Source organism: Vicugna pacos, chromosome 23 (genome assembly GCF_048564905.1).
Source record: "Vicugna pacos chromosome 23, VicPac4, whole genome shotgun sequence".
Classification (NCBI taxonomy): Eukaryota; Metazoa; Chordata; class Mammalia; order Artiodactyla; family Camelidae; genus Vicugna; species Vicugna pacos.
The window spans coordinates 20,521,680-20,535,393 of NC_133009.1; the positions used below are offsets into that span (position 1 = coordinate 20,521,680).

Here is a 13,714-nt window from a genome sequence, read left to right on the forward strand (position 1 = left end):
TGCCCCTTTCTTGTCCTCTCTTTATCTGATATTTGAGTCAAGGTGTTGGGGGGGGTAGTACAAACTCTAATAAACTCAGCAGTCCAGAGTTGATGTGGTCAGCCTTTGTCCCTGATTCTCAGAAATAGGAAGATGGCATTTACTGCCTTTTCTTTGATCTGGTATGTGCCTCCATTGCCAACTGGTAATTATTAAAGTGCCATAAATGAAAAACCAAGTAGAATTATGTTTCATCCTTGATTTTAACCTTTGGCCCATTATTTGTATAAATTAAATAATATAACAAAAGGAAAAGTTAAAACTCCTGTGGAAGTTGTTAGGAATGCCTTATAGACCAAAAACTAAATCATGAGCAAGCCTCTCTGTTATCTACCAGTTTATGCATTTAGTATATATTTTGTGAAGGTTTTTAATGGTACAGTTTTAAAGTGAAAGAAAAATATTTTAAATTTAAAATATTTAAATCTTACTGCCTCCCTTTAAGAAGTTACAAGTAATTTTCAAACATACTAATTTAGAATGTTACTATTAAGGATATTATGCTTAAACAAATTTGAACAGAGCAGACTTCCTTAATTTAGTCTTAATAGGTTAGAACCAGTATTGTTTTTCTTACACTTTAAATTATGTGTTACTAAGGTTCATCATGTGAAAATATTTAATATATGCTATGTCTTAATTTTTTTGCACTTTAAAATATTTAAATATAAGTGGCCAATAAAGTTCAGAAGAGTATTTTTTAAACCTTTGAAAAATGACTTTCAGTGATAATGAAGACTAATTACTTATTCATATTCTTGACATGTTTTTGAATAATCTCTGTTAATTTTTGTATGTAAAGGATTATTTACTGAATGTTTAGGATATTTCCTCTACCTAAAGATCCAACAGGTAGAATTTCTATTTGAGAAGTCCCACATATTCCTCATATGTCCTTTCTCTTCTTTTGTGTACAAAGTGCTGTTTTGAATCTTAAAACAGCTTGTTTTGCTTCATCTTTAGAGAGTGAAACTTGTCTTGGCATGGAATCAGGAAAAGAAAGCCAACATAAAGAAGAGACCCGAGAGAGCAATCCCTGCTGTAATCAGATGGCCAGACAGGCAGATCCCCCGAGCTTACCAGTAACTGCAGCAAAGGACCACACGGAGGAGCCGCTCTGCAGCGCTGAAGCCACACTGGAGCTCCACGCCCAGCCTTTGGAGTCAGCCGGGAGCAGGTCTGGGCCACACTCTTCCGGGAGTGCTTATGAGGATGACAGCCGCTTGCCGCTGGCTCAGACAGAGGCCTGCCAAGATGTGGCCGAAATAGAAAGCATTGCTGAAGACCCTAAGGTTTGCAGCGAGTCAGTGAGAGAGCCACTGATTTTACCAGGCTCTGGCAATATACCTCCTGTGTTGATTTCTGAGGGTAAATATTCACAGACTCAAAGAAAGGAACTCCGATTGCTACTTCAGGATGCTTCTGAGGCGTTGCCCACAGACCAGCCTGAGGACAATGAATTAAATGAGCTGCAGCAACCTGATCTCACAGGCGGTGATGGAAAATCACCACAGGGGCAGACTGACTCAGAGGGCTCTGAGAGTGTACTTTGTGAAAATAATAAAGTATCTGACTTAGATACAGTGCTTCCAGAGGTGTATATGGCCCCAGAGGAACAGGGAGATAAGGACGACCAAGTCAGTAAAGAAACAGAAGACTATTTAAACAGCCTTTTAGAAGGATGCTTAAAAGATACTGAAGATTCTCTCCCATACGACGATAATCAAGAGGAAGATTCTGATCTCCTTCAAGATCTTTCTCCTGAAGAAGCATCCTATAGTCTACAGGAGAGTCTGTCTTCTGATGAAAGTTGTCTTTCTCTCGATGATCTTGCAAAAAGGATAGAGATTGCAGAGGTAAATTTGAGATTTAATATAAATACAATTAAAAGTAAAGTGAAATTTGAAAGCACATTTATGCTAAATATTGCCTTGTTTTTGTCAATTTTCCCTGGCCTCAAACATGAGGGGGGAGTTTAGTTAATGTAAACTTCTAGTCACTAATAGTTTTATTTATTTACATATATTAAGTAAAATAACTTTTATTTGTGATGTTTATACCTCAGGAAGTTACATTGCATGCCTCCGGTACAGTAAGCATTATGTATACCATTTTTTATATTTTTGTGACTTTTATTTGGCAGCCCTGGAATTACAAACAAGACAAGATTAGATACATGCTTGTAAGGAAATCTCATTTTTCTTATACATCTAGAAGATAAAATACATTCTCACTGTTTCTTATGATTACCGTATTTTTTTAATTCTTTAAAATAGTATAACAGAATAAAGGAAGTATTTTAAAATACAATAGAAGTAGGAGAGACTGAATGGATTTTTAAGCCATTAAATTTATATGCTGTGGTCCTTCTCTTTCTTACAGTATTAATTTATAAGCTCTAGGTTTGAACAAACAATAATTACTGCTTGACTAAGTCAAATGTAACAAATAAGTCAAAGTTTTAAAGTTTCTCTAAGCAATAATTAAGCAATCAAAACCAAAAAAGGGGGGAGAGGAGAGTATCAAGATGACCATCCTCCTGTGTTTGCTAACTCAATTTTTTTTAAGTTAAGGAAAAAGAAACAAAAAGCCATTCCAGAACTATAGCCCCTCAGGAAGGCAGCCTGGCGTAGTGGAAAGAAAAGAGTCTGAATGTTATTTCAAATACTGACTCCACCAGTTACCAGCCTTATGGAGTTACTGTTTAACTCTCTAATTCTGCTTACTTCTCTGAGGATTAGGATGCTAACTCCTTTTCCTCTTCTTCATCTTACATTTTTTCTAAGTAAGCTTTTAATTTAATTTATATTCATTGTTTTATTCTGCATTATCACTGAGAAAAAATTAAGCAGAAAATGAAAAAGTAACAATGCCAGCATAGACAACAGAGCACATGAAAATGGAACCCCGTGAAAGCTTTCTAAGATAATTAACTGTTATATTACTAGCTTCCTTTATTGCCATTTATAGTCAATTTTCCATCAACTCTGATTTTTCTTAATTTTTTTCTTGACAAGATTAGATAAAATAGTCATTCTTTTGTCTATTTAACCAGATCTTTTTATTACCTTTTATAGTCAATCCTCCATAAACCATAACTTTTCTTCTTAATTTTTTCTTAAAATTATTTAGTAGTGCTTAAGGAGTACAGAGTTTTCTGTTTGGGGTGATGAAAATTTTAGAAATAGATATTGGTGATGGTTGTACAGCATTGTGAATGTAATTAATACCACTGAATTATACATCTAAAAATGGTTAAAATGGCAATGTTATGTTATATGTATATGTTATATATATGTATTTTTTACCACAATTTTTAAAATAGTTTAAAAAAATTTAAATAGCAGTAACAGTACAGCACTGGACCCAGTGATTCCTTCTCTTGTTTAATTTCATCAGACCTTTGGTACAGGGAATTATCAAAACAGAAATCACAACCATATTTACATCTAGCTATAATATGAAAGATTACCATTATCTGACTGCTTCTTTTCAAGCTGAACCAAGCTGACCTTATGTATACTCTAGTTTTACCTTTTAGGTATAAACTGTGAAGACAGACCAGAGTGCTCCTGTTTGAGTCTCCCTGCCTACCCTAAAGAACATTTATGGTGGGGCAGTGTTGTTAAATTAACATTATATTACAATTAAATGGGATAGTCCTTCCTCAAGCTCATAATGGCAGTTTTTCCTCTAGATAACACCTAGCAGTTGAAACTATGTGTATATACATTTTAAAGCTGCCTTTCCTGTGAAGTTACTTTTTATACATGACGGTTCCCTTTCCTAAAAGTCTATTGGTCTGTTAAATTATGCTGTTTTAAGAATCCCAAAAGTTCCGTATGACTAACAAAACTGATTGACTTTCCTATGCTGATGCGAAACAGATTGTTTCTGAATACTTTCTTCTCCATTCTGAAAAGTATACTTTAATAAAATCTGCCTGACTATGTCAGGAAACGTTTTTAAAATTTCACAAATAAAAAGCACTAATGCTTACTATTTTCTTAATACCTTAAGAATGAAGTTTTGGGCTAAATAAAATGTTCAGGGGTTTGCTTATAAGTGCAAACTTTTTTTTTAATCCAAACATTATTTCATGCTTTTAATGAAATTGTACGAAAGATATCTTCCATGTGTCAGGTGCTAAGGATACAGTGAGGCATCAAATGAAGTTCTTGGCGTTTTGGGGGTTCTCTGCTGCCACACTTGTCCATACTTTTGCTAACAGAGGATACAGAACATAATTTCTTAATAACTAAACAATACAAATAATATTTTTCACACTCTCAGGAGCCGCTGAGGCTCGTGAGCCTGCTTTCCTCCACATCACTGTGCTATCCTACTGAGTCTTTCTCTCCCAAATCTGTCGTTTCTTCCTGTCAGTGACTCTGCCCTTCACAGATTTCCTTACTGCTTGTCACTCTTTCTCCCACTGTGTTTATGGTAGAATGTAATGGTATGTTCTTTCATTGCCAGTTTTCCCTGCTTTTCTTGTATCTCTGCTTTCATTTTCTTGTGCTACTTCTGCATTGCTCAGCTCTGGGTTCAGTGGAAATTCGCTTTGATAACCATTACCAGCGCAGTGAAAGTATTTATTGTGTTTTTTTAAGCAATTAAGTTCATCACTTAAAATGAAACAATTTTTATAAAGTCCCATCAAGAACTAAAAATGTGTACACTAATTTAATTTGTTAAAATAGAAACATGTATAAGTGAAACTTTCCTGGGTTTGGGAAGCTTTTTCAAAACCAGAATAATTTTGCTAAGTCAGATGATAGCCTGTTATCTGAAGCATTGCTGTTCTTTCTTATATAAAAAAGAGCATGACACACCATCATGAAAAGTATAATCTCCACTGTTTTAAAAAAGCATCAGAAACATTTATGCTCATTTTATAGATTTTTAAGAAAAAAGTTTATCACATGTTGAGTGTCAGCAAGTTAGAGATTCACTCATTTATTCCCTCATTGAGTAATTATTATATGAGTAACTTCTCTGTGAGTGCCATGACATTACATATGCAGTGATGAAAAATTCAGAGAAGGATGCTATATGTATGAAACCTTCAGTCTAACAATTGTCTGACTGCAAATGTTATCTGTTTGCTGAGTTTGAGTATCCCGGTTTTGGGGAAAAGATGAAATTTTATCTCAGTACCCATAATATACTGACATGATTATCTTTTAATGTCAGAATCCAAACTCATTTTACCCAGGAACCTAGTAATGCTAACAGATCATTGACTTGCTTAGTTTTAGAACCTGGAAGGGTTGCATTATCTTCTCTTTAAACTCTTGAGCTGTTCCTAGAGTCACAACCTTAGAGAGGAAACATGCTATACAAATTCAGGGCGGCATTAGGACCCAACCACATACAGCTAATAAAAGATCACTCAGCTTAGGATAGACTGTTACATGTTTTAGGGGTGAGGGAGTTGTTTTGTTTTCTAAATAAGTAACACATCAAATGTTGGGTAAATTTTATAAAAATTAATCTATTCACAGTGAAAATAATCACAGTATGTAATTCAGCGATCCCTTTGTGGGCAGATTTTAGCAGTATGATATGCCATATGGAGATAAACCATTTTTCTTCATTAACATACATGTGTGTGATCTGTTTGTAGAGATATTGCATGTTCAGAAAACTCTATTAAATGCTTCAGATTGAAGAGATTTTTTAAGTGATTTTTGTTTTTAGAAATGATATCATAATATGATAGCTGGAGAAGAAGCTACTCTGCTACTGCTTTAAAAAGCTTTTAATGTGAAAGAGGACAAAATATGTTTCCTACCTTCTGTCTACCTTGGCAACATTTGCTGATATCCTCAGGTCTACCTGTCTCACGGGAAACAAAATAGAGGAGGACATAACCTAGAACTTTCTGATGGGGAGAAAAATGACAACCCCAAATTGCTGCCGGGTTTGTCTTCAGAGAAGCTATCTAATCTAAGTGACTTCTGCACAGTAGTCATCTCTGTCTCTTGGCTAAGATCACTGGGATCGGGGAAGTTAAGTTACATTAAGACTAGCCACTGGGGAATTCCCTTACCAACTGAAGATTGGAGGCTAGGACTAAGCAGTAGGATTTTAGGAAATCATGTAGTTAGGTGTTCTATAAATCTCGGACAAAGGAGGGTCTTAGAAACAGCAATCATGATGTTCTTGAATGACTCTCTTCAGGAAAGCGGAAGTCCAGCTTCAACACAATAGAGGAAATACAGTTCTCCAGTAATAAAAGAGGGCTCATGGAAAATGCTTGACTCAGGGTTTATGTAAGTGCCTAAAGCGCCCCAAAGGATTATCCAGGGATTACCTATTTTCCCTTGTGCCAGATGGCCTCATCTTTGCTTTTCTTTTTTATCCTGCCCTCTAAATTTTCTAGTTAATTAATGCCGCTCTTGTTTATGATGTCTCTTGCACCCAGCTTCTTTTCTTTTCCATTTTGGTTATTCTTTTAATTTACATCTTTACTGCCTCTTCCTGGACTTTTGCAATAGCTACTTAATAAGTTTCCCCATTCCTCATATCCTCTTCTTCCCCCACAAATTGCCTTACATTAGCACTCTATAAACTTGGGGTCTCAAACTGATACCCAAAGGGGCCAATCAGGCAACAGAAGTAAATGAAATGACTTAGTTGTAGAGAGATAGGGAGAATGTTCCCGTGCTTTATCTAGAAAACTGAACAGCTTTTAAAATGCTATAGATGAAACCAAACACACCACAGGGTCTGGATGTAACACACAGACTGCTAAATCTTTGCTATAAAATAATTTTTGCTTGTCAGTGTCCTCCCCAAATCCATTTGGCTCCAGAATAAGGGCTGTACTGTGTGACTTAGTATTCAGGACACTTGGTAATCTGGCCCACTTTACTTTTCCAACAGCATCTCCTACTGGTTCCTTTGTTCTCAACCTGTACTGCAATCAGCCTGGCCTCCCTGCTGCCTCCCAGATACCCCTTGCAAATTGTTACCTTCTGTGTTAGTCTGCTCTGGAGTGATGAATTCCTTTCTATGTGTTTATTTCTTCTCAATTCTCAAGATCTAGGTATCTAGATTGTGCCTTTTTAGCATGATGAGTGACAGACACAATGCCTGCTGTGGGCAGTACCCAGTAATTGCTGGCTGCTGCCATTATTTCTTGATCACTGTAGTCCATAATGTTTATTCCTTTCAAACTACTCTGACTTCTAAATGAGAGAGGAGCTTGAGCACCATTCCTCCTAAAGTCTTATCTACCTATAACATTCCCTTGTCATTATCAGGTACACACATGCACATGTGCATAGCTTTCTACATCAAAGTGCAAACTCGTTAAGAACAGGGATCCTGTTGAATACATTTTTGTACTGTCTACAAAGCCAACACAGATTATTGTAGACAACAGCCACCTGTACACAGTAAACCTTCCGCCACCGTTCTTTCTTTTCTTTAATTTTCTTCTTCTTTTTTTAACCTAGTTCGCTTAGAAAATAAATCACCTTTAAGGATAGATTTGGTTTTGATTATATTAATGAAAAAAGCTATGTTATTCAAATAAGTATGGGCTGGGTGCTCTCTCTGTATCAGCTGCTCATCTGTATATTCATTTGCTCTTTGGCATATTTATTGAGCACCTACTATATTTTAGAAACTAAGGAGGCACCAGTGAACACAGATCAAGTCCCTGCTCTTGTGATGCTTACTCTCTGGAGGGAGAGACACATAATAAAAACCTTCACATACAAATAAACAACACAGTTGCCAATATTGGTGGCGGCTCTGAAGAAATCTCAGCAGGGTGCGGGGAGGTAGGGAGACTATAGTGATGGGTGGGGTGGAGGAATAGACTGTTAACCAGGGTGTAGGGGAAGGCAGTGGTCAGCAGAAGGGCCAGCAGAGCTGAGTGCAGTGAACAAGAGAATAGCTGAGTGCAGTGAACAAGAGAATAGCAGAAGTTCAGGTGGAGAAGGCAGGCTGGAGCTTTTTCCTATAGGGCCTTGTAGACCAGGGTAAGGAACTGGAATTAAATTTAAATGATGTGGAATTTTGAAATGGATTGTGAGCAGAAGATTTGATGTGATTTGTTTCTTGGCTGCTCTGTGGAAACCAGAATAATAGAGGCAGGGGCCAAAGAAAGGAGACCAGTCTGTTTATTGCAATTATTCAGACGAGAAATAATGAAGGACTCAGTTTGTAGCATGGATATGGTGAAGATATATTTTTGAAAGAGGAGCTAACAGGATTTGGTAGTGGATTAGATATGGGGTAAGTGGTGAGGAGCAGTTTTGAGGAGAAGAGAATCCAGAGTTCTTATTTGGAATCTACCTATTTAAACGATTTATTGGGAGTTAAAAAGTGGGGTGGTATCTTGGCATTCTTACCATTTCTTTTTGTACGTTATATATATTAAATTGTCCTTTTAAGCAAACAGAGACTAATTACAAAAACACGAGGTAGTGCCTAATCCAAAAACTTAGATACACTATGAAATTCATATTTTTATTTTAAAAAACCTTTTTCCTTTTTAAATTGGTCTTTTAAAAATTGAGCATCAACATACTTCATCATTGTTTGATCTTTGCTCTCTTCATATTGCGGTGTTCTAAGATGCATCATCGTGGGGTCAGAGATCGCCACCATGTTCTTTCTAGAAGATGGCTTTCCTCCACAGAGCAGCCGCCTCTTGCTCCAGCTGTGAATCGTTATATTAATTTGCTGTACTGGTAGATGTAACATAAATCTACTTCCAGATTAATTGAATGACACAAAGGATCTTTCATCTAACCATCTCCTCCCCCATGTCTCTAGATTGATGGATTTAGCCATTAGTTTAAGTATCTCCTAATTCAGGTTATGTGTAAAATAAGGATTTGTTGCTAGAGACAGAGTACTTTGGAAAGACAAAAGAAACTTAGTATAAGAAGCTAAGCTGAGAGAGCTTAAATAAGCTGCTTATATCTGTAGCACTAATTATTAGCAGAGTTTGAATACAAACTCAAGATTAAACCTCTTGCCATTTCCCTAATGTGAAAAGATCTTATTTTCTATGATTATTAAAATTTTGCTTAGTGTCATTTGTTATAATGTATATTACAATTAAAGTGAGAGGAACAGAATGTTCAAATAAACCTAATAAATTTCTTTTGTCTTCATCTGTAAAAGGGGATTGATAATGCCTATATAATAGAGTTGTAAAGATTAATTATGCCATATTATGTAAATGTCTTTACATAAGCTGTACAGATTCATTAAATTACAGTTTTTATTATGGAACTCAAATCTGAAGGACCAGGCAGAGAACCATCACTTGTTCCTTCAGTGAAGAATGGTAGCAGAAAATTTGACATGTTTCTATAGTGAAATCGCTGGCATTTAAGTTATTTATAACATACTGATATGATTTCTGAATGTTAATTCTCAAGTTAGTTGGAAATCAAGCATATGTTCCTGTTCAAAATTTACCAACCTTGAGTTTCAGGGCTGGGTAAAGCCTTGATCATTAAAAGAATATTATTTGTTATCTATTTTCTCCAAATTTAAGGAAGCAGTTCTAACAGCAAGGCCTTTCTGAATGTTTTCCTTGTCACTTTATGATTTCCTATGCCAGGGGAGTTGCAAAATAATTTTGTTTTTGCAGCCAGTTGACTCCTAAAATGCTATTTAAGATGATTATTGATGTTTGAGGGGAGGTGCAGAAGACCTATTTATTTACAAATATACAGAGCTAGGTCAGGAGGATGTTTTGTTATTTGTTTTAATTCTGCATTTCCTCATAGACTACCACCAGTAACAGTTACACTAACTACAGCTTAGACATTCTTTCTGTTCTCAGTGGAAAGATTTGGCATATTTTCTTTTGGTAGGAAAGTAATTTGGTAATTGAAGTGGGAAACTAAATTTGGTTTTAAAGCTTTACTTTTTGGTGTTTTAAATTTCTTTGCCTTTTAATATTGACATTATGGTAAAAAATTAAAAGGCATGGAAATGTTTTTTAGGAGTAGTTTGAAGAAGACACGTTTCTATGTGCCCTAACTCAGCTTCCCAACTGACTTAGAAACACTTGGCAGTCTTTTGAATGAGACCCTATGTTTCACTGCCTTGGTGTGGTAAGTAGGAATTTCTGTGCTAGTGGTAGGTTCTAAGACCTTTGCCCAAAACTCTTGCCAGAACAGAAAGAACCACACCCACCTGTCTTTTAAGAGTTTCACCCTTGGTTTGCATCTCCTGTGCCTAAACTTGGTCCCCTCAGTTAGATAAGAAAGATCCCTGGAGAAGATTGCCTGAGCAAGACTGAAAGGAAATGGAAAAGAGCACATTCTTACACTCCAGACACTGGAGAAGGCCTGCTGAAACAAAAGGTTCTTGGTGGGAGAGAAAGGAAAAGAAAGTAAAGGCTGTGGTTAGATTTTTTAGCCAAGAGTGGAGTGGGGAGGGTGTCAAGACAAAAAGTTGGCTCACCCACACAACTGCAATTTCTCATACTTCTTCACTCTTTCAAAAATTTGTCAAAGTTCATTACCACCCATAGTAGATGCGGCCGCTTGGGAAGGCTTGTATCTCTCAACTGCCTGACTTCCAGAGCCAAACACCCAAGGTTAGGTCAAGCAGAACCTAAGGTAGGGGCCTAACAGCTGCTACACTAGGACTAATTCTAGGACTTGAAAGTACATTCTGTCTTTCCAGATGATTTTGAGAGTTTCTCTCAGTCTTTCAACATCCATTTATTCATATTTGCAGTCTTTTTTTTTAAGGTATCTCTTTTTAAATTTTAATTTACTGAGTTATAGTCAGTCTACAATGTTCTGTTAAATTTCCAGTGTACAAAACAATTTTTCAGTTATACATAAACATACATATATTCATTGTCACATACTTTTTCACCATAAGCTACCACAAGATCTTGTATACATTTCCCTGTGCTATATATAGTAAGATATCTCTTTTAAATGAGATTTTTCTTTTTCATTAGTGCCTGCAGGAATTTCAGCTGAGATGATTTTCTGGCAGAAATTCTAGATGACCCCTCAGCACGATCCAGCTTGACCAAACATAGACAATTCACCAGGGATTGAGAATTTATTTTTCTGCTAATATGCTGAATCAAAACATGCCATGTGCTTCAAAGCATGTCTAGCTGACATTGAACATCATGTTGAAAAAATACTGATTATTTTGTAAAGCCTTTTAAACGGGTTTCCTTGACCTAATCAGCATACTTTGGAAAGGTACAAAGGAGATGCAAAACTTCTTTTTTTTTTTTACATTTTTTTATTGAGTGATAGTTATTTTACAATGTTGTGTCAAATTCTAGTGTAGAGCACAATTTTTCAGTCATACATGAACATACATATATTCATTGTCACATTTTTTTTTCGCTATGAGCTACCATAAGATCTTGTATATTTTTCCCTGTGCTATACAGTATAATCTTGTTTATCTGTTCTGCATTTTAAAATCCCAGTCTGTCCATTCCCCATATTTGCAGTGTCTTTTGATTTACTATTGGGTCTGTTGAATTTACAGGTTCAAAACAAATATCACAGAGATATACAATTAACAGTAATGCAACTCTGGGGCTCACCTTTGGAACTGTTCTTAATAGGACTGTCTTTTCTAAGTGGTTAAAACAACTTGGAAGTGTGAAGTCACTCTTGGGAAATGTACTGTTTTTTTTTATGCAGAAAATAGTGAATGAATCTATGAAAACTCCCTTTTTTATATTTATTAAAAATTGTAAAAGTCATTGATATGTCTTTAGTAGTGACATGTTCATTAAAATTAATTTCCATTTTCCATCTCTTACTCTTTAGAAACTTACTAGGACTTCTTTCCCTCCCTCAGATACCCAGTTTCAGCAAGGTATTTATAAAGTCACTTTTCTTTGTTGTATGAGGAGGCTCTTTTTGTTTTTGTTTTTAATAGTGAAAAATTTTATATTTAGAATTAGCCAGCTGGACTTAGTTTAGATGATTCCAACTTTGCTGGCAACATCCAGAGCATCATAGTCAGGAGCCAGCTGTATGAATGCCTTTTTCTCTCCATCAGGCCTGATGAGGCTGTTGACCTTGGCCACGTCAATGTCATAGAGCTTCTTCACAGCCTGTTTGATCTGGTGCTTGTTGGCCTTGACATCCACAATGAACACAAGTGTGTTGTCATCTTCTGTCTTCGTCATGGCTGACTCAGTTGTTAGGGGAAACCTGATGATGGCATAGTGGTCAAGCTTGTTTCTCCTAGGGGCGCTCTTCCAAGGATATTTGGACTGCCTTCTGAGCTGCAGTGTTTTGGGCCATCGGAAGGTGGGTGACGTCTGGATCATCTTTCTTTTGTGGATGTGAATGCCTTTCAGCATTGCTTTCTTGGCCTTCAAAGCCTTTGCTTTGGCTTCAGCTTTGGGAGGGGCAGGAGCTTCCTTCTTCACTTTCGGCGCCATCTTCGTGTAAAGGGAGGAGGCTCTTTAATGTTGCTGCTTTCTAAAGAAAGATTTGAAAGACTTTCCGCATTTGTACTTCTCATTTTGATGTCACTAAAGTACTTCAGCTTTCTCAAGAGAAGGACATTATCTGAAATACACATTTTCTCTAAAAACAGTAAATTGCTAACTTATTGATTTTTTTTTTTTTTTTTTAGATAATGCTTTCTGTAGACTCATATTCAGGGAAGTCCAGGAGAAGACTATGTTGAGTTATTTGACTCTAAAAGCCTTGAGTTATAAAAAGAACTAATAGAATCTGTAATATTTGTGTGTAACTTATTATCAGAGATGGCTGGCTGGAACTGGAAGTCATATTAAGTATTTTATGCCGTTGATCAGATGGCAGTCCTCAGCTGACATTGGTCTCATACCAGCAAGTCCCTGACATCTCCAGTGTTAGGCCCACAATGCCCACCTATGTCATCACCTCCAGCTTGTCTAAGCAGGCAACTCGCAGGTTAACTTCTGTGAATCAACCTACTGCTGAGGTGGGGGCCTTTCGTAAGGCCTCTGCTTCCTAGCCTGGCTCTACCAACTCATTCTCTTCTTCTTTGTCCCTACACCTCGGAGTCTTTTAACTCCGAAATGGCAAGGAGTTTTTGTCTTTGTTCCTAAGTCAGCGGTGGGGTGGAGGCAAAAGAGAGGTGCCCAAGTGAAAACCAGAAGACGGCACAGAGAGGGGTAGGGGTGGGGAACTAAAAGATAATAGCAAACTTTTCTTATGAAGGGCCAAATATTGGATATTTTAGACTTTATGGTCTGTTCTCAGTTCTGCCATAGTAGCAACCATACACAATATGTAGATGAATGGGCTTGTCTGTGTTCCAGTTAAATTTTATTTGTAAAACTAGACAGCAGAACTTTGGCCTACTGGCCACAGTTTACCAACTTCTGCATACTACAAAGTATATCCCTAGTAAACTGGCTCTACGAAATATTCTAGAAGAGAAGTCCTAAAAATATTTAGAGCACTAGGGCATTATTTAGTAAATGCATAGTTTCTCAGAGGAACTGAGGACAACACTCATTTTGATGTTAAAAGTTGGCGTCAGATATATTTTAAGTCTCGTGTTCATTTCTTAAAAACTGCTGAAGAATGAAAAAAGCAGAAGTGAATTATCAGCCTCTGTTATAAAGCAAAACCCAGCACTAATGATTAAGCAGAGAGGGGCTGTAAGGAATCATTTTACAAATGACTTAACAGGAAAGCGG

The 13,714-nt window shown here is 36.6% G+C and overlaps 1 protein-coding gene and 1 pseudogene across 2 annotated transcripts in view; one reads left to right on the forward strand and one right to left on the reverse strand.

Moving 5' to 3' along the window:
* The window catches only part of CNST (consortin, connexin sorting protein), a 70,324-nt gene that overhangs the window by 52,633 nt on the left and 3,977 nt on the right, over window positions 1-13,714 (forward strand). For both annotated transcript variants that reach the window (XM_006198814.4, XM_072948631.1), the window contains one exon: window positions 1,003-1,895. In XM_006198814.4, the coding sequence (XP_006198876.1) occupies window positions 1,003-1,895 (893 nt within the window). The remainder of the gene's footprint in view (window positions 1-1,002; window positions 1,896-13,714) is intronic.
* Window positions 11,990-12,612, reverse strand: LOC102544095 (large ribosomal subunit protein uL23 pseudogene; annotated as a pseudogene).